The sequence below is a fragment of the Delphinus delphis genome, chromosome 13 (assembly GCF_949987515.2).
Source record: "Delphinus delphis chromosome 13, mDelDel1.2, whole genome shotgun sequence".
NCBI classification, from domain to species: Eukaryota; Metazoa; Chordata; class Mammalia; order Artiodactyla; family Delphinidae; genus Delphinus; species Delphinus delphis.
In genome coordinates this window covers 39,653,705-39,674,222 of record NC_082695.1, presented here as the reverse complement: position 1 = coordinate 39,674,222, position 20,518 = coordinate 39,653,705, and the positions used below count along the sequence as shown (strand labels likewise).

The 20,518-nt window shown below is 45.2% G+C and overlaps 1 protein-coding gene across 5 annotated transcripts in view; it reads left to right on the top strand.

Moving 5' to 3' along the window:
• Positions 1–20,518, top strand: part of TMEM241 (transmembrane protein 241) — a 107,632-nt gene that overhangs the window by 78,262 nt on the left and 8,852 nt on the right. For 2 of the 5 annotated variants that reach the window (XM_060028786.1, XM_060028785.1), the window contains exon 14: positions 15,324–15,388. The exons of 1 other annotated variant lie outside the window; for it this stretch is intronic. In XM_060028786.1, the coding sequence (XP_059884769.1) occupies positions 15,324–15,388 (65 nt within the window). Of the gene's footprint in view, positions 1–9,014; positions 9,327–15,323; positions 15,389–15,581; positions 15,659–20,518 lie in introns of those variants that run through there. 2 more of the 5 variants (XM_060028788.1, XM_060028787.1) reach the window with 2 other exon arrangements.

The window sequence follows — 20,518 nt, the reverse complement described above, 5'->3', positions numbered from 1 at the left end:
CGGCAGGCGGACTCTCAAGCACTGCGCCACCAGGGAAGCCCATAATTCAGTTTTAAAAATCCGATGTGGGTGCTGCAGTGGTGCCATCCTCAGAAAGCACAGCTGAGCCTCCTCTCCTGCTGCTCCCTGGGAAGCCCAGGTGTTGGGTCCAGCAGACCCTCCCACCTCTGGCTTTGACCCTGTCTTTGCACTGCAGACGGTCTGGGCTTTCACTTACTGGGGAAAGTGAAGAACCCACAGAGTGGTGCCTCAGTCTTCTGGGCGCCGGCCACCAGTTCTCTTGAATGTCATGGTTGGAGAGGGTTTCTAATCAATATTCAGCTCAGTGCCAATGTAAAGAAAGTGAGCTCAGGCTTCCTGGTAGCGTTGCAGAAGTATTTATTGGTCTGCTTCTGCTCCACAGGCTTTACCGTTTCTTCAGAGAAAAGCAGCCTCTGCTGAGCTGTCTCCTTGCTGGAGGCGGGCGGGGCTCCTGGCTGCACCGCCAGCTCCCTGCACTCAGACTTTCTGCTTCCTGTAATGGAACCCAGGCGAGGACCGTGGTGCAGATTTCTCTATTCTCAGCTTCCTAAATTGTACACGGGGTGTACCTTGTAAATGGCATGGGAACAAGACAAGACATTTTCTTCCCTCTGGGTCACTACACTGGGCCTCACTGTGGCAGTTGACAGGTTTCCTAAATTAACTGCTCTGTGCTTTTTTGAAACATATATTTGAATGTCTGTAATGATGTTTTCAGTTTAAACTTCGGAGACAGACTGGCATTAAATGGCTTCTCCCAAGCAGTCCGTTTGCCTGCATCTTAGGGACACCCCTTGTGTGACTGACCATATGGACCTTCACGGCTGTGGCTACAGCCAAACTCCTGAGCTGCTTCCTCCCCTGCTGCGTGTAGTCCCCTCCCCACTGCGTCAGTAGACATCTCTGGCGTGGACTTGGGGTCATAGCCTCATCTCTGCCTCCCTGTCTTTGTTTTCCCCCTATCTTCATCTCTCTTATCTACTTCCTACAAATGTTTTAAGTCTGTAAAGATTGTCTTTTTAAGCTTCTTGAAAATTCTCACTGGAACAAGGAATGAATAAAATTCCCCCATCCCTTTCAAAGAAAAGGTGTAAGTGAGAGAGTAAAACTCAGTCCCTGAGAAATAACTTTATAGATGATTCCTTTGTCTTAGGGAGGGGGAAACTGAAATCTGGAGAGGGGAACGGCCAGCCTGAGGTTAGTCAGTGAGTTTGTGACAGCAAGGGGACACTGGGGACTCTCAGAGTGCTGGCCCACTGCTCTCCCACGGACACGGCACAAGAACAGATTGGGATGAGCTCTTTTGAAGTCCAAGTCCAGACATGCTACACGCCCAGTCGTCCTGGACCCAGCTGCCCACGGTCTTTAAGGGAATAGGATTCCCATGGGAGTTTTTTCAATACCTTGCTGGGAAAAAGCAGTTTCCAGCTACTGGTTTTTTCTTTCTCTTCAGGTTTCCTTCAGCTTTAATGGTGGCCTCCACCCAACTCACACTTTGCATTTTCCGATCATACCCAGTGGCTTAGCGTCTGTGAGTTTGTTCATGCTGTTCCTTCTACGTAGAAAGCCCTTTTCCCCCTTCCTCACCTGGTAATTCTTATCTGTCCTTCAAGATTAGCTCAGGCATCATCTCGATGTGGGCTTGTTCCTGCAACACTGAGTATACCCGTCTCTTAGCACTTATCATATGGTATTGAAATTATTTGCTTAGTAACCTCTGGAAGTAGCTAACCTAGAATGGGGTGCTGGGGGCAGGTTCTTGCCTTTCATTTTTGCCTCTCTAGTTCCTAGCGAGGGGCTCAGTGAAGGGAATTTGGCCTTAGTGTCCTTCCAGCAATAACTCAAAGCCCTTTTCCTTTTTCACTTCTAATTCAGTGAAAGCTTCTTCCTAAACAGTTTGTTGTTTTTTTAGCTTTCCTTTTGTAAACTCTCCAAAAGAGCAAGGAATTATGTCTTAGCTTGGGCTGCCATAACAAAATGTCATAGATTGGGTGGCTTAAACAACAGACGTTTATTTCTCACAGTTCTGGAGGCTGGGAAGTCCAAGATTAAGGTGCCAGCAGGGTTGGTGTCTGGAAGAAGCTCTCTTCTTGGGTAGCAGGTGGTTGTCTTCAGCTGTGTCTTTGCATGGCAGAGAGAGGGCACAAGCTCTCTGACCTCTTCCTGTAAGGTCACTAATCCCATCATGAGGACCCGACCCTTATGACTTCATCTAACCCTAATTACCTTCCAAAGGACCCATCTCCAAATACCATAATATTGGAGGTTAGGGCTTCAGTATATGGATTTAGGGTGGAGGAGGGGCATATAATTCAGTCCATAGCAAAAGAGTGCACAGGTGACCCACTGACGTTTTGCAGTGAGTGCCAAGAGTTGTGTAACAAGAACTAGAAAGGGGCTCCCCTGGCGGTGCAGTGGTTGAGAGTCCACCTGCTGATGCAGGGGACACGGGTTTGTGCTCCGGTCCAGGAAGGTCCCACATGCCACGGAGCAGCTGGGCCCGTGAGCCATGGCCGCTGAGCCTGTGTGTCCGGAGCCTGTGCTCCGCAACGGGAGAGGCCACAACAGTGAGAGGCCCGCGTACCGCAAGAAAAAAAAAAAAAAAAAGTTAGAAAGTCTTCATGGTTTGTGTAAATCCCTCAAGTGGAACTGAGCTGGTAGAGTGAGTCTTGTGCAAGCTTTGTACATTTCTAAGGAGTTCTCACTCTCTGATCATGTAAAACTGGGTGTGACTAGACCTGGAGCTGGGATATAGCCCTCGACATCATAGGCTCACTTCTCCCAACTGATATTTCATCAGGAATTGTTGGGATTAAGGAAGAAGGCAGGTTAGAAGTAGCAAAAAGCGTTTTGCCAAATGAGCACCACATTTCCTGTCTTTAAGCAGGTCTTGTTGTATATCTTTTGGTAAATCTATTCCTTCACCTCCATTATTACTAAGTATAACAATAACGTGAATTGCAGTTGTTGTTAAATGGAGATTAAAAAAATCCTCATGACCTTGGAGTAAGTATAATTATGGTGCTTTTATTTAAAGCTCCTTTGAGTTAAATTCACTTCATTTCTAAAAATAGACTGCAGAGATTAGATCTATTCTTTGAGAGGATCAAAATAACTTAGAATATAAAAACGCCTTAGCTGCATGCTCCTCCTTTCCAGAAGCACAGAGTACTGCTTAGCTGGGAGACTGATAGAACTTTTTAATCAACAAGGCAAAGTTTGAAAAATAACTTTGGCAGAAATCCATCATTCTAAAAGTAAGTCTGTCAGTAAGTGAGTACATTTACTGAATAAAATGAGACTGAAAAAGTTGAGAAAAAGTACTAGAATGAAGAATCTATTAATACTATACCAGGCTGTCACTGAATTGAATTTGAAGGAAAATTAGAGTAGTCTCAAATTCTCCATTTGTCTTTGACGATTGGATGTCCTGAGTATGTCTACATTATTTTGCTCTTTATAGTTCTTGGCAAAGGAGCAATACTTGGCAAATTATAGCCCCTTTATTCAAAGAAATTGTAGTATATTATAGAAAATAAAACAAACAAAAACAAAACAAAACAAAAAACCCAACCAAATCAGGTATTTTAGGATGAGCTGAAGTGGAATGCCCAGAGAGATAGGTGAAAGGAAGAAGCCCCCCCAAAGGTACCAGGGAACACTGCTCCAGCAGACATGATTTAATATGGCCTCTTGAGAAATGTGAGTACTAAAGAGAAAAGTCTGACACTCAACCCTTTCTGAGGGAGAGCCAACACTTTCTGCACTGCTGATCCAGGAAGATTGCAAGTCCAAGATAAAAGGTCCAAAGGTCACAGATTTCTGAAGCTGGAACCAAGGGATCAGTGTCAGATGGCATAAAAGACACACGGGTCTTTTCAGCCTACAGCATGTGTTAAAGGGTTCAGAGTTCTGGTACTTGAACTCTTCTACCCACTTCTCCCTTCTTGGTATATGGACTAAGAGAACATATGGACAAAGAATAGTAGGCAAGTGGGAAACAAAGTTGAGTTGAAAAACTCAACCTTAGTTTAGAGACTTAAGGCTTTCTGCTCCCTATAGGAGGCATGGCTCTCTCTCCATCCTCCACTCCCACCCCCCAACAGGTGAAGACAGGGTAAAGAAAATTTTATTGCATGGATTCAAGAGAAGAAATAAATCATGTGGAGTCTGGATTCTTGCCTTTAAAACACTGGAATCCCACTAACTAGTGTAATGAGCCTCATTAAGTGTACGATCAGATGACTAATTCTTCCCATTAGAGTGAACTTGGAAGAGATGGAAAGGATGGAAAGCAGAAGAGTTTCCTCCCCCCAGCAGAGAGCATTGTGAGGAAAGGAAACTGTATGTTCCTCTCACCTCCAGTCTGCCTTATTAATCATCATCAGTTGCATCATATCTGAATCTCTGTGTCTGAAGAGAAAGAGACTGTGCCCTTAAGAAAGTCCTGTTGCCCTCGGCTGATATATACAAGATCCTAGGCTATGATGAAAATACAAAGCTAATTTCAATTGTAATGATGAGTTAATAAGATTGTCACTGATCAGGAAGATGTTCAGAACAAATCAAATACAGCCTCCCCACCTTGCCTCACCATGATGACATCCAAGGTGGCTCTAGGGAAGTAGTGGTCAGCCAAATCTGGTTTGAAAACCAGTGTCTTACCATCTCTCTCTGTCTTAGTTTTCTCATCTGTATAGTAAACGGAAATCCTCTACTTCAGAGTAGACTGTTGTACATCGTGACAGGCCAACATTCAGTTGAAACAACTAGGGGAAAAACAAGTAAATTGCAAAAATCATATTTTTAAAGAAATCAGAGATCTGTGAAAGCAATGAGAACTAAATTAAATAAATTTCCAAAGAAGGAAGAACCTTCTTAGGTATACTGAGTGACACAGGCTATTTTCTTCATGGGGTTGGGGGGAGGTGAAGGATATTTGCTGATTCTGGGTGTGGCCTAAGGATCTGACTTTGTCCAAGAAAAGGAAATATTCTGTGGGAAAGAGAAACTAGCAGAGCTTTTGGCAGTCATGTGGAACTGGCTTGATGGATTGGAAACTAGAGGAGCCCCAAAGGCAAGTCCAGTATTCCCAGGAGACGTTTGCTGAACTCTGGAGCAGTTCTGGAGGCTGCTTGGTTGGCCCAGAAAGGCAAAGCAAAAGCTCATAATCTTGGGGGTACTTAGGAGGCAAAATCTTGCTAAAAAGAGGAGCCTGAAGCAAATATACAATGACTCTTCCCCTGAAGACTGTTGCCAGATTTTGAATCTACATGGGGTGGGAAGCTAAAAAGCTAAGGTCAAAATTTCTGAAAGGCAGAACTTATAGGGATGAGAAGTTAGAGATCTACCAGGCTCTTACACACAAGTCTGGAAGGGCCATACCTGAAGAACTAGATAAAGTAGAGGTGGACTAAGCCTTACTAGAGCTATAGCCCATCTCTGATTCACTCAATCCCTGATTATAGTTCTTTTACATGCAGTGTTCAACATAATGAAGTTGTAGACATGTTAAGAGGCAGGGAAACATGACTGATAATTAAGTGGAAAAAATAATGAGAGCATGACAACAAATGATCTGGGTGTTGGAGCTAGTGATAACTTAAAAGTGACTATGAATAATATGTTAAAGAAAATAGTGGAAAAAATGAATTAAATGATGGGAGAAATTCAATGCAAAATTGGAATCTGTAAAAAAAAATCAAAGAGTTATTATTGAATGGAAAAAATATGTGTGAAATTAATAACTTAGTGGATGGGTCTAAGAGCAGACTGGACACAGTGTTACAGGATTAGTGAAGCATAGAGAGGACAAAAGAATGGAAAGAATAGAACAAAGTATAAGAGACATGGGGGAGATTGTCAAAATGTCTAATATATATGTACTTGGAATTCTAGAAGGTAAGGAGAGAAGCAGTATATGAAGGAATAATGGCTGAGAATTTTCTAACACTGCTGAAAGACATCAACCCACAGCTTCAAGAATCTCACCAAACCCCAAACTAAAAATACAAAGAAAAATAAGTATGCTTAGGCATATCCTAGTTAAAATGTTGAAAACCAAAGATAGAGAAAATCTTAAAAGTCAACCAGAGGAAAACGACATTACCTTAAATTTTAAAAGTAACTGACATTTCAACTGAAACTATGAATACCAACAGACAATGGAATGACATCTTTAAAGTGCTGAAATTTAGGGGATAGATTAGATAATCTCAACACTCCATTCCTCTATTCCTACCTTAAAGAACGAGTCACCAGCCTCTTCAAAATTACTATGAATATGTTTGGAGAATTACTACTTGAGGTTTTCTAGACTTTTTCATTAAATATACATGCTTCTTTCATCTCCTAATTCTCAGATTTCTGTTGTCTTGTATTCATATCACATAGCATGATATTGGCTTCTAAAATTCACATTGGAAACTCATTATAAATCAAGTAGAGTAGTACTTAATTTGGATAGACAGATCATGTTCTAAAGTAGAATATAAATGTTTGAAGGTAGAATGAATGAATGGCTTTATAAAAAGGAAACTGTGATATAATGGTATGATTCATGTATAGTGAATCATTAGTTAAGGTGTTGGTTGGAATAGTGATTTAGAATTCCTTGCTACTCAAAATGTGGCTTTGACACCAAAAGCACAAGCAACAAAAGAAAAAAATAGATAAATTGGACTTCATCAAAATTATAAACTTTTGAGCTGCAAAGGACACCATCAAGAAAATGAAAAGACAACTCACAGACAAATCATATATCTGATAAGGGAGTTGTATCTAGAACATGTAAAGAACTCTTAAAGCTCAATAGTAAAAAGATAACACAATTTAAAAATGGGCAAAGAGTCTGAAGAGACAATACTACAAAGTAGATAAGTAAATGGCCAGTAGGCCCCTGAAAAGATGTTCAGCAGCACTTGCCATTAGGGACATGCAAATCAGAACAACAGTGAGACGCCACCTCACTCCCACGAGGATGGCTATAATAAAAAAAGACAAATAAGAACAAGGATGTGAAGACATTGAAACCCTCATCCACTGTGGTGGTAATGTAAAATGGTGTAATAAATGATTCCTGTGGTGAAGATGCTGCTGATGATGGTAATGATGATGTCTTATTTACCAGGTTCTGGCTTATTCATCAATGTTATAAAGTGGTTCTGTGAATTTTGGCAGTTTTGTAGATACTTTTACTGAAATTAAGAACACATCACTAGGGACTTCCCTGGTGGCGCAGTGGTTAAGAATCCGCCTGCCAATGCAGGGGACACGGGCTCGAGCCCTGGTCTGGGAAGATCCCACATGCCACGGAGCAACTAAGCCTGTGCACCACTACTGAACCTGCGCTCTAGAGCCCACGAGCCACAACTACTGAAGCCCGCACACCTAGAGCCTGTGCTCCACAACGAGAGAAGCCACCGCAATGAGAAGCCCGCACACCACCATGAAGAGTAGCCCCGGCTCGCAGCAACTGGAGAAAGCCCGCATGCAGCAGTGAAGACCCAACACAGCCAAAAATAAATAAATTAATTTTTTTAAAAAAAGGGGGGCTTCCCTGGTGGCTCAGTGGTTGAGAGTCCACCTGCCGATGCAGGGGACACGGGTTCGTGCCCCGGTCCGGGAGGATCCCACATGCCACGGAGCGGCTGGGCCCGTGAGCCATGGCCGCTGAGCCTGCGCGTCCGGAGCCTGTGTTCCACAATGGGAAAGGCCACAGCAGTGAGAGGCCCCATATGAGAATTCCTAGGGAATTTTTTTTTAAATGCTGATACCTGGACCTTATTATAAGATATTCCAATTTCATTGATATGGGACAGGACTTCAGTTGTTTTTGTTTTTGTTTTCTAACTTCTCAGGAGATTCTGTTGTGCAGCTAGGGTTGAGAGCTACTGAGTCAAGTTGACATCTCCAGGGTTAAGCAGAGCTACCATTGAGGGTTAACTTGGAAGTGGAAAAGGAGGATTGGCACAGGAACCAGGAGACCTGGGTTTGAGTCTGCACTCCTCCCTTTTTGTGACTGTGTGCTTTGAGCAAGATATTTGACCTCAAGGAGCTTCAGTTTCTTCATCTGTAAAATGGGACAAAGCACCCTCCCCTCCTGTGGAGGGTTGTTGCGAGGAGCAGATGAATTCATACATGTGACACTGCTGAGCCTGACACCCGGGACATTTTTTGCCCTATTTATTTATTTTTTTATTTTTTGCGGTACACGGGCCTCTCACTGTTGTGGCCTCTCCCATGCGGAGCACAGGCTCCGGACACGCAGGCCCAGCGGCCATGGCTCACGGGCCCAGCTGCTCCGCGGCATGTGGGACCCTCCCGGACCGGGGCACGAACCCGTGTTCCCTGCATCGGCAGGCGGACTCTCAACCACTGCGCCACCAGGGAAGCCCTGCCCTCTTTATTTTTAAAAAAAATTTTTGGTCATGCCGTGAGGCATGCAGGATCTTAGTTTCCCGGTCAGGGATTGAACCCGTGCCCCCTGCCTTGGGAGCATGGAGTCTTAACCACTGGACTGCCAGGGAAGTCCCTGACCTCTTTAAATTTTGGTTACTTTCTTCCCTTACCTTCCATGAACTAGATATTTATGTCACTTTTTTTTTTCCTAATTTTGTTCTATTATTGCTTTTTCCATAAAATGTAGGAGTTTGTTAAAAGTCATCCGAGGTTTCTCTAGGTTTAGAATTTATCCTTTCTTCACGTGACCTTGATCTCTTTACGTTCCTCAGCTATATTCTCAGTCCCAGTGTACTTATGGTAAATGTCATTTTTTGATACCTGAAAAAGTAATGGCTCATTGTATATTTTAATGAGGTGATACCAAATGCTGTTAATAGCTCTGCCTGGAGTTTAGCGTGATTTGTCTGTCATTAACTGATCCTGGAATAAATCATAGGATTGATATTGAATAAATTAATTCCATATTTTAAAAACACCAAACAGGGGCTTCCCTGGTGGTGCAGTGGTTAAGAATCTGCCTGCCAATGCAGGGGACGCAGGTTCGAGCCTTGGTCCGGGAAGATCCCACATCCCATGGAGCAACTAAGCCCGTGTGCCACAACTACTGATCCTGCGTTCTAGAGCTCGTGAGCCACAACTACTGAGGCTGCATGGCACAACTACTGAAGCCCACGTGCCTAGAGCCCGTGCTCCGCAACAAGACAAGCCACCACAATGAGAAGCCTGCGCACCGCAATGAAGAGTAGCCCCCGCTTGCTGCAACTAGAGAAAGCCTGTGCACGGCAATGAAGATCCAATGCAGCCCCCCAAAATAAATAAATAAATAAAACACCAGACAGAGTTCTCAGCCTTAGCTGTGGTTTCTGTCTAGTGGATTTGGCATAGTTTCTTTGGTCCTAGGCGAGAAAGACAGCCTGTTCTGAGATTATACATTTTTATTAGATTTACTCTTTAACCTAAAAGAAAGGCTGGGTTGGTTACATTCATATGTGAATCTGAAACACAGATGGACTCCAGGACAGTCTGACATGTGCCTCTACAGCCTGTGAGAAAGCTGGAGTTCACCTTTCCCTGGAGATGTGGCAGTACCATCTGGCCAGTGCTGGAGTTGGATGGTGTGGAGCAGAACACCTCACATTTTAGTGTGCGTGCATGTCACCAGGGGTCTGTTCCACTGGAGATGTTACTCAGTCGGTCTGGGATGGAGCCTGAGATCCTGCATCTCCTGCAAGCTCCCAGATGGTTTCGATGGCAAGGGTATAGAAGACAGCTGTTCTTCTGTCTGCCCAGCACTTTCCCTACCTTCCTCCAGGGAAACCTTCCTTCCTCCATTCCAACCACGAAGTTCAAGGGTGAGCTTCCATGTTCTTACATTACTCTGTTTCCCAGGCCACAGTCAATTGGTTCAGGGACCAATCAGAATCTTCCCTGGCATTTTTGGACTTGGAACCAGAGAGCCAGTCTCAGCTCTTCTCTGTGGAGCCCCATGGAGGTAATTGGTCCAAGAAGCACAGACGAGGGACAGAGAGATTGCCCCCAGGGTTCTCAGGTCTGGGTTCCAATGTCCCTAATATACGAAAAGTGATTTAAAAATAAACAACACTGTGACCTTTGGGGTTATGTTACCAGCTCTGACGATACAGTGCATTCGTGTAAACTGTTTCAGGCACTTACTGTATGCAAGTCTCTGTTGCCGGGCCCCAAACACACAAAGATGAATAGCTCACCTCCAGTGTGGGGAGACCACCATTTCAGTAGAATTTGATGTGTGCAATGGTAAGGGGTTATGGAAGCCCCTAGAAGAAACTTCTGATCCACTCAGGAAAAGTTTTAGAAATGGATTTTCAAAAGGTGCATAGGGATTGTTTGAGGAGGCCTGTGAAATTATTCCAGGTAGAGAAAACTTGCTGAGCAAAGGCAAGATGATGGGATGAAACAGGGTTTGAAAACCTATAACCAGTTTACGTGGGAGGTGCATGGCTGAAACCGGGGCAGTTACGGTGAAGGGCCTTGTATCCTCGCTGCTATTGACCACTTTTTCCTTATGTCCTATGTACTTCAACAACAACAACAGTAACATCAAAACAATAACAAACAGCAAAGCTAAATCTCTGCTTCTCTTCCAAATACACGGCTCTCTGGCGGGTTCCCATCAACAACTGTTCCTCTTTATTTTCCCTTAAACAAACAGGAAATTTGTCTCAGGATCGAAATGAATGTTTAAAAAACAAACCTGATCTGCTTTAAATACTAAAATCTGTTTAAATAACACAGAGGTTGTGACATCCATTGACAAATCCAGGAAGTTCAAAGCCCCGCGGTTGACACAATGTATTGAGTTCTGCTGTTGTTGGCAGCCCAAACCGTGGCAGGTCCTGGTGTTTGTCATTCAGGTCCTCATGTGCGCAAGGCAGACATTCCTCAGACCACAGGGCTCTTTCTTCTTTGGGGAAACATTTGTATTTCTTTTTTTTTTTTTTTTAAATGCTTTTTGAAAGCAAGAACAACGATCGACAGTGACGGCTGCTACTTCCATCTCCTGAATGGCAAGCCCCAAGAGTAACTTGGAGTCTTTCTCGTGGGCAGATTTTAGCCGTTTTAAAGGTTAGGAAAAAAAGTGTATGCTTTTACTGACATTCATCAACCTAAATTGAAAGTCTGTACCCAGTAAACACTAATTTCCCACCCCTCCCGGGCCCTGGTAACACCCATTCTACCTTCTATCTCTGTGAGTTTGGCTGTTCCAAGTGCTTCACATAAGTGGGATCATACAGTATTCGTCCATCTGCGTCCGGCTTATTTCACTGAGCATAATGTCGTCCAGCTTCACCCGTGTTATAGCATATGTCAGAATTTCTTTCCTCTTTAAGGCTGAATAATATTCCATTGTGTGTGTGTGTGTGTGTGTATATATATATATATATATATATATATATATCACGTTTTGCTTACTCGTTCATCCATGGATGGGAACTTGGGTTGCTTCCAAGTTTTAGCTATTGTGAATAATGCTGCTCTGAACATGGGCTTGCAGGTATCTGAGTCCCTGCTTTTAGTGGACTCTTATTTTCAAAAAAGCTGCATGGAGCTCATGTGGGGCCTTTCTGGCTGTGAGAGAAGGCTGACCTGGGAGTCAGGGCCTTGACTCCACTGCTCCCTGCCGTGAAGTCGCCGGGGCCTGGAGCAAGCCACACACCATCTCTGGGTCACCGTTTCCCCACCTCTGAGCTTAGGGAGTCGGTTGCACCTCCCGAATTCTGCCCCCAGGTGCCCTTGCATGGGACATTCTGTACCCAGACCTGCACAGTCAGCGGTGAAGGTGAAAGATCGGTTCACCTGGCTTCCGTTTGTTCCTCGGTGGAGTTAGAAGTGGAGTGGACTCTTAGCACGAGCAGATTTGTCATTCACACACTTCCCAGTGTTTTTGAGCAGCCCTGATGGCCCATGGCATATGGAAATCTGTTGCTTTGCTGGGGCATGACCTTGAAGCTCATACAGGCTGAGATGGATGTGTGGGTGAACGTCACTTAGTGGGTGAGTCGGGCTGGACACCTGCCCAGGGTCCACCCCTCAGTGGGGTGTTGTCAGCTGCTACTTACCCCTTCTTACACTGTGACTTTTGTGACGTGGTAGAACTTTGGTGACTGTGTGTGTGTGTGTGTGTGAGCGAGAGAGAGAGAGAGAGAGACACACACACACACACACACACACGGGGCGGGGGGGAAGAGGGTGATGGGAAATGCTTCTAAAAGATCTGACCGCTGGGGCTGGTGATGGAGGTAAAAGAAAGCAGAGAAGCCTAAGGAACTGAGGGTCCTTCTGGAAATTGATTAAAAAGTGACCCATCTGCCTCCCCAGTAGCTCTACAGAATAAACAAGTTCACTATAAATTCCCTGCAGAAAGAAGACAAACCTTCTTGTGAAATTTCACTGAGTGTCTCAGCCAGCAGAAGATTTGCTCATTGAGAGAGAAAAATTTAGAGAAGTTTGAAAGAGGGGCCCAGAAGAAAGGCAGGAGACCATGCAGACGTTTCCAGGAAGCGGCAGATGGAAAGGCACCAGTCTGGCTATAAACCAACCTTATTTTCAAGTAAGGGCTGGTTTGAAGATTCTCAGAGGTATTTTTCTTGGCAAAAGGTGCAGTTAATAGGAACAAGCAGGCCAGCTGTCTATCTCATGGAAGACGAGATTCCTCCTAAGCTGAAGAAACTCGTGGAGGAACAGAGCCACAAGCCCTCAGCTGTGACTGTTGCAGGGCATGTGGGAGGGGATGGTTCCACAAAGGAGACTAAAGTCATATGAAAAAAGCCATCAGAGAAGACAGTTAGAGGAGGCCATGTATGTGTATGTATATCAAATCATCACGTTGGGCAATTTAGATAGATACAATTACATTTGTCAACTATTCCTCAGTAAAGTTGGAAAAAAAGAAAAAAGCTGGTAAAAGGGCAAAGGAGATGAAGACAATGCTGAAGAGTTAAGAAAGGCTTCAGAAACGTTATGAGTTGTTCCGTTAACACCAGGCTGCCATCACTAACCTCCGTCAGCAGAATGGAGGCCTTTTCAGCAATTCCAAGAAATAAATCTCTGTTGGCACCACCCCAGGAAATGTCCAAGAAGTTGCAAAAGTAAAGAGGGATTAATGAGATTAACTTTGGTTAAGACTAAGGAAGGAAAGGAAAAAAAAAAGTAAGAGAAAATGACAAAAGTAAGAACAAAAGGGAAGGTGATAGGGACTTCCCTGGTGGCGCAGTGGTTAAGAATCTGCCTGCCAATACGGGGGACATGGGTTCGAGCCCTGGTCTGGGAAGATCCCACATGCCGCAGAGCAACTAAGCCCGTGTGCCGTAACTACTGAGCCTGCGCTCTAGAGCCTGCGAGCCACAACTACTGAGCTTGTGCACCACAACTACTGAAGCCCGCACGCCTAGAGCCCGTGCTGCGCAACAAGAGAAGCCACCACAATGAGAAGCCCGCTCATCGCAATGAAGAGTGGCCCCCGCTCGCCACAATTAGAGAAAGCCCACGTGCAGCAACGAAGACCCAACGCAGCCAAAAGTAAATAAATAAATAAATTTATTTTAAATAAAGGGAAGGTGATAAAAATGGGCACAAATGAGATAAAATAATATTTCTCCAAACTGCTAAATGTTAATGAGTGGAAAACATAGATGAAAAACATTTTTGGAAAAAATGAAAATGAGAAACTTGAATCCAGGAGAAAGAGAAGACTTGCTTATGATTAAAGCCCAGCCCAACTAGAAGCTCCAGGTCCAGAGGCAGGCAGTCAGGTCAGAGTAGAGACCACAGTAAAGACCATCTTTATCCTTTATAGGAAGAGAAGCAGGGAAGCTGATGAATTATTCATGTGGTTTGTATAACCGTGTTTCCGAAACCAGACAATTGCATTGCAAAATAATAAAATTTTAGGCCCACTTCATTTGTGACCATAGATACAAAAGTCCTAAATATAAAATGCCAAATAAGAAGAGGGCAGGATGGGGGAAGAAGAGCTGCTCTTTAAGATAAAAGCTCTTTAAGATAAAAGCCACCGCTCCGTTTTCACTTTGAGAAATCTGTTTCCTCTTGTCCTTTGCTTTCTACTTTGCAACTGTCTCTCTGACCTTGTTGCCGCTTCTTTTTTGTTCCTGAAGACACCATAGGTCTTTTTCGTTATCAAGGTTTTTGCTGCAAATTAAGCAAGGAAAGCAAACAGAAAATGACCTGAAATGAATAAACTACCACAAAGGTTCTAAGAGCTCACGGAGTTTCTGTACTGAATGTTCCTGGTTTATGTTTCCAGACTTCTTTTTGAGATGGTAAATGAATGAAGATGAGACCCATTAAACACACTCCCTCCTTCTGACCATCTGCTTGTTGCCTTGTTCCCGGCTTCGGACCTGAAGAGGCCTCCAAGACCGGACATGACGTCCCCTTGAGTGACATGGCAGTTGACATCTCTGAGGGCATCCATCCTGCATGACCCATCCCGATACGGCTTCTTACTTCTTCTCATTGCAAGGAAGCAAGTCCTTAGGGTGACCTTCCTCATGGAAGCCGTTTTGTATTCCAGAATGCAGAATTCTGGGAAAAAACATCTTTCCTGAGCAGACATTCCAAAGTTGGGTCTTTGATTCTCAAAACTTTTTGTGCCGACATTTAGAGGCACCGCTGGAGGCTGAGTCCTGTTACTGCCATTCCTAAGAGACTTTTATGTAATTTCTAGCTCTGAGAGATGTGGACTAACCTCTTCCCTCTCCTGTGGCTTCTAGATGTTTGCAAGTAATTAATTAATGATTTCATTGCTCCCTCCCTTAGGAAGTACCTGGTTTCTTACAATGTGTGTCACGGGCCAGAAAGACAGGGGCATTAGGGCAGGGCGAGAGACGGTGTGTTAGCAAAGGCAGGTTGACAGCTAGGTTTTTAGCTGGAGGATCTGGGAACAGGTGAATGAGTGCTTCTGACCCTGAGGATTCTTTTTGCACAGCTGAGACAAGATGGAAACAGGGATTCTTGCTATGCCCCTGCCCAGGGGAGAGACGAGTTTGGATGTTGGCTTCCAAACTCCTCCTTTGAAGAGTTTGGAAGTTAAATGTTTCTTTGAAGATTCTCACCTCAGAATAGGCTAGAACTTAGCATTTTCCGCTAAATACAGGGGTATTTGGGAAAGGTAATTAGGGGGACTAGGAAGTATTTGGGGCAAAAAGTCATGAAGTGGGAAGGCATGGCTGACGTCTGGGATCTGAACTCGTACAAACTAAGCTTGTGAAGAATGGCTTTGGAGAAGGTTGCCGAGGGCCTGCTGCTCTGATGACCTTTTGTTGAAATGATTTCTGCAGGTGATCACGGCTGGTTTATCGATATTGCTGTTTGATATGATCCTGACCAGAGCCACCGTGGGATGGTAAGTCTTTTGCATAGAGAGAGGAGAAGAAAATTCGTTGTTTGTGTTTCCTTGGGATACGAATATTTGCTCTCAAATGTTGAAGAAAGGGTGTGTGTTTGGGTATATATTTTATTGACATATAAATATACATTCAGAAGAGTGCATCTATCATGAATATTTTCACAAACTGAATATACCACACCTGCTATAGCCAGCATCCGGGGCAGGAACCAGAGCGTCAACGGTACACCTTTCAGCCACTCATCCACACGAGAGTAACCACTCTAGGTGAGCCACTAATTATGCGTGCATATAACTTTAACTATGTTTGTGTTTTTGCCTTTGACCCTTCCATTCATTTTCTCCTAGTCAAGTTCCAGATCATCTTTGTTTAGAATGCACCCATCCATTCGCTTAAAGACAACACTGCCTCTCCCTCCCGTATTTGAGCAGAGACCTGAAGGAAGTGGGGGAGCGAGCCCTGGGGACCCTGGGGGAAGCAGCAAGTGCAAAGGCCCTGAGTGTGCTTGGTCTGCTCAAGGAGCAGTGTGGCCGGAACAGGTTGATGGGGGAGAATAGTAGGAGATGAGGCTGGTTGGTGGCTGACCATGTGGGGTCTTAAAGGCCATTGTAAGAGTGAGGGGGGAAGCGATCAGAGGATTCTGAGCAGAGGAGCCACTTGCTCCTAGGTTAAAAACACATTCCTCAGTCTGCCGTGTGGAAGATGGGCTGTAGGGTCCTACCTCCGAACGCTCTACACAGACTGCCGATCGGACAGCTGACGGAGTTAGGACTTTGATCCACTCCAGCTTGCTAGCATTCAAACCCGCTGATGTGATCATTACCAAGGGCTGTCGCTGTCATCTTCAGGGAAGATGAAGCGAGGTGGGGAGTGATGGTGAGTTTAAACTGTTAAGACTTCTGTTGCTCCTCTCATTCGTGGGCGTGCTTTATTTGGGGGGTATATACTTACGTATTTTAAAGCTACATAGTAACGGGTGCTATTTGTGAGACGTTTAAGACAATGCAGAAATGCATCGAGTAAAAAGTAAAGGCCTGTCATCCTCTGCTTCCACCGTCTCCACGTGCCAGAAGTCACACCAGTTTGATTCAACAGTGAGAACGATGCACTGTTTGGTCAGGATGTCCGCGCTGAGGGAGGTGGGCTCTATCGTCTGCCAAGTGAAACCACACCGACGGGTGCCTGTCGAGCAAGACGAGCCTCTCAGTCACCCGGGAATGGGTCAGTCCTTGCCAAGTCTTCGCCCAGCCTGCCGGCTGCTGGCCGGATGACCCACAGCTTTCCTCCCCTATGACCACGGCTGCCTGCTGTCCGGCCTGAATCACTAATGCGGCACATTATGGAGAATAAGTCATATTTGTTGTTGCTACTTACTGGTCTCTTAACCTCTGTTTTAAAAAGGAAAAGAAGCTTAGGGCCACTTGAAGATAAAGCTTATTTCCATTCCACTTTGGATGCATTGTTTGGCAATCCCCCCTCACCCCCGCCCCAAGAATGGCACTCCAAAATGGAATGGCAGACAAGTTTTGGAATAGGTTTTTCCATTTCTTTACCAGCATGATGGAAAGAAAAAGCATATTGTTGCTTAGCTTTGCTCAAATAAGGCGTAGTTCTAGAAAATCCATATTTCTTCCCATTCTGGGGCTGAGAGTAATTCTAAGGGTTGGTTCCTCCCACCCCCTCCCTCCACTTTTTTGCATTCATGTGCACATTGGACCTGCAGAATTGTCACCTGTTTGCTCAAAAGCCACAGTGCTGGTTGGTGGGGCCGGTACTCGTGCTCAGTGTGTCTAGGGCAGCCTCCCCTCTCCCAGGACGTCTTGCAAATAATCCCCTGCCTTGTGCCGTCATAGCCACACACACAAAAATGGTGTCATTTTTAAACATCAATATGAGGTTCTTGCAAGATAAATGTGAGGGTCAGGACCAGGCTCTGGGAATACCATGATGAGGAAGTCCAGGAGGTGACTTTGCATCTCATGTGGCTTTGGGCTGGGAGGGGTTGGTTCAATAAACAGATATTTCCTGGGGTTCTGTGTGCCAGGAACAGCTCTCGGGTAAAAGTGTAAAGTCACTGCCCCTGGGATGTCTGTTATTGCTCATCTCCCTGCCTGAGGGCAGGTCTGCACCTAAACCATCCAGACTGACAGAAATGAATCTTTTTGCTCACGGCATTCGGTGAAAGCGATTTTCAACCCCTCTCAGGAGCCCCTAATGGGGCATTTCCTGCCCCAAGAAGAAAAACGGAAGGAAAAGAAAAATTAGGAAATACTCCCACACCCTCCTCTTCTTCCTCCTCCTTCTAGTCTCACCTCTTCCTTTGACTAATAATAACCATTTATTGAGCAACTACTATATTCCAGACATTTTTATATTAATATTATCTCATTAACTTTCACAACAACCCTCCAAGTTAGCCCCGTTTTAAAGATGAAGAAGCTGAAGTTCAGAGACATTTAACTGATTGTCCCAAGATTTTAGAGCTACTAGGTGATTGGACCAGGATTCAAACCCAGGTCTGTGTGTGTCCAACATCCCATAAACTTCACATACCTCCCTAGAAATGACGTGGGAAACTCCAAGGACTTAGTAGCAGCGTAGATAGTGTCTAGGTAGAAGCAGGTCATGGAGAGGTGGAAGAGACATTGGCCTAAATGTTTCTCTTCCCACCAGTCTGATCGTTTATAAAGAGCATCTAGATGATATGGCAGGAGTACAGAAGGAGCGTTACCCAGGACAAAACGGCTCTATTTCTTGTTCAGGGGCTGACACGGTGAGCTAAGAATGTCCAGTGGAACATTTATAGGAAAAGGATTTCATTGCCTTAGATTTCTTTTTTAAATTTATTTATTTTATTTTTATTTTTTGGCTGCGTTGGGTGTTCGTTGCTGCGTGGGCTTTCTCTAGTTGCGGCGAGTGGGGGCTACTCTTTGTCGCGGTGCACGGGCTTCTCACTGCGGTGGCATCTCTTGTTGTGGAGCACGGGCTCCAGGCTCATTGGCTCTAGAGCGCAGGCTCAGTAGCTGTGGCGCATGGGCTTAGTTGCTCTGCGGCATGTCGGATCTTCCCGGACCAGGGCTCGAACCCGTGCCCCTGCATCGGCAGGCGGACTCTTAACCACCGCGCCACCAGGGAAGTCCAGCCTTAGATTTTTAACACTAGAGGCTATAATTCTATCAATCAACTAACAATATTTATTGAGTGACTGCTGTATGCAAAGCACGTGGAAGTCATTAAGGAACATAAGACATCATCCAGCCCTCAAGGAGTTTTCGGGAGAAGAAGTCATAAAGATAATTTCTGCAGTAGGATAGTAACCGTTTGAATGCACAATGAATGTGAAGACTGGAGGAGAGAGAGAGGGTGGGGTGAGCTGGAGGGCCTTGGAACTGGCTTGAAACTGGACCTGATGCAGAAGGGAGAGGCTTAGTCAGACTGGGGGTGGAAGAGTATTTGGTCCCTCCAGCCCTGGGAGGACAGGGAAGGATGGAGGGGCAAGAGGTGCCAACGGTGAGATTTCACGATTTGGAACCGGAGCTGGTGCTGGGGGGCAGGGAGCTGATACTACACTCTCTCCTTCTTACTCTGCACCTGTCCTTCTGGGAAGGCAGGACACAAACAGGCAGGTTGACGTCCAGAAACCTAACTGCCAAGATATCCTGGTGCATCCTCGAGACTCTTCCCCCAATTTCTGTATCTTACCCTTCATAGTGATCGTCTCAACTCTTGACAGTAATTTTCCTTCTTACAAATAAGCCTCATTGATTGTATTTTGTATACAATTTCAGAATGAATTAAAAAACAGCAGAAAAACAAAAAACACCCAGGTGTTGAACTGAGTGTGAGAAATGAGCCTGAGATGCTCTCCAGTGGGGAGGCCATGCTTAGTCTGAAGGTTCCAGCAGGCGTCTGTGCGTAGGCCATATCTCCAGGCTGTTCCACATCCTGTGGACTTCGTGGTACGCCCTGAACAAGATGGAAAGAAGGGCTGTGTATACCCAAATCAAGGAAACAGCACGTGTGATTATTGCAAAAGGAGCCTTGACTTTGGAATTTCCTGATTTTTGAGAACTCTCAAATTTAAGGATCGTGTGTTTTCAGCCTCAAAGAATTTTCCAACCACAAAGTGAACCGCCAGAAGAGGAATGTCAGACTGTGTTTCAGATTTCCTGTCTTTTGCACAGAGCTGATCTGCATTGTCCATAGACTGGGTGTGTTCAAGCTGTGACTGGGTGACCAGCTTGGATCCTGGGCAGGGATCCGAGGCCAGTCTCTGTCCTGTGGGAGCTTAGACTGATCGGAAGTGAGAAGGCAGGGCTGCAGGCCTGTTTTGTTTGGACCTACTGTGTTTGCCTGTATAGTCATTGTTTCTTCTTTTTTGATTTTCAAATTTCAAATTACTCAGCATTTAGAAATCAGGTGATTTCCCTGTACAAGTCCAGATCTCCAGATTCTTTTGAAAATACGGAACAGCTGTTAAGTTGGGCCTGCACGTCCACACAGCAGCAGTCGCTGGAGTGGGTCGAGGCTGCCCGCTCAGTGGACACGGGCTCCGTGAGTGAGCGTAGCTGCCACCGCTGCAGTCTGGCTGAGGGCGGGGACCCCGGATCAGCCGATATCCTCGCCTGCATTTCCTTGTATGTTCATTCATTCTATAAGAAGTGCTTGCTGGGCTCTGAGGCTCCAGACACAGTCCAAGACCCCAGAGAGGTCACCCTCCAGGAGACGAGGGCCCATGTAATTAATTGTCCACCTTCGTGGGTGGGCAAGAGCTTAGAGGCACAAAATAGCTCATTGTCTCAAGTAGGGTTTTTCGCCTGCAGCACTGTTGACGTTTTTGGGCCAGATAATTCTTTGCTGTGAGGGGCTGTCCTGTGTCCTGTAGGATTTTTAGCAGCAAACCTGAGCCTCACCTCACTAGATGCCAGTAGCACCCCCTCAACTGTAACAATGCAAAACGTCTCAGGACATTGCTAAAGGTCCCCTTAGGGGCAGAATCGCCCCGGTTGGGAATCACGGATCTGAAGTTGTGAGGTGGTTAGTGGAGACATGCCATTTGAAATTTCAGCAAGATCTTAAGGAACTTGTTTATCTCCTAATTAGAGATTTGGATCAGCTCCAGGGTC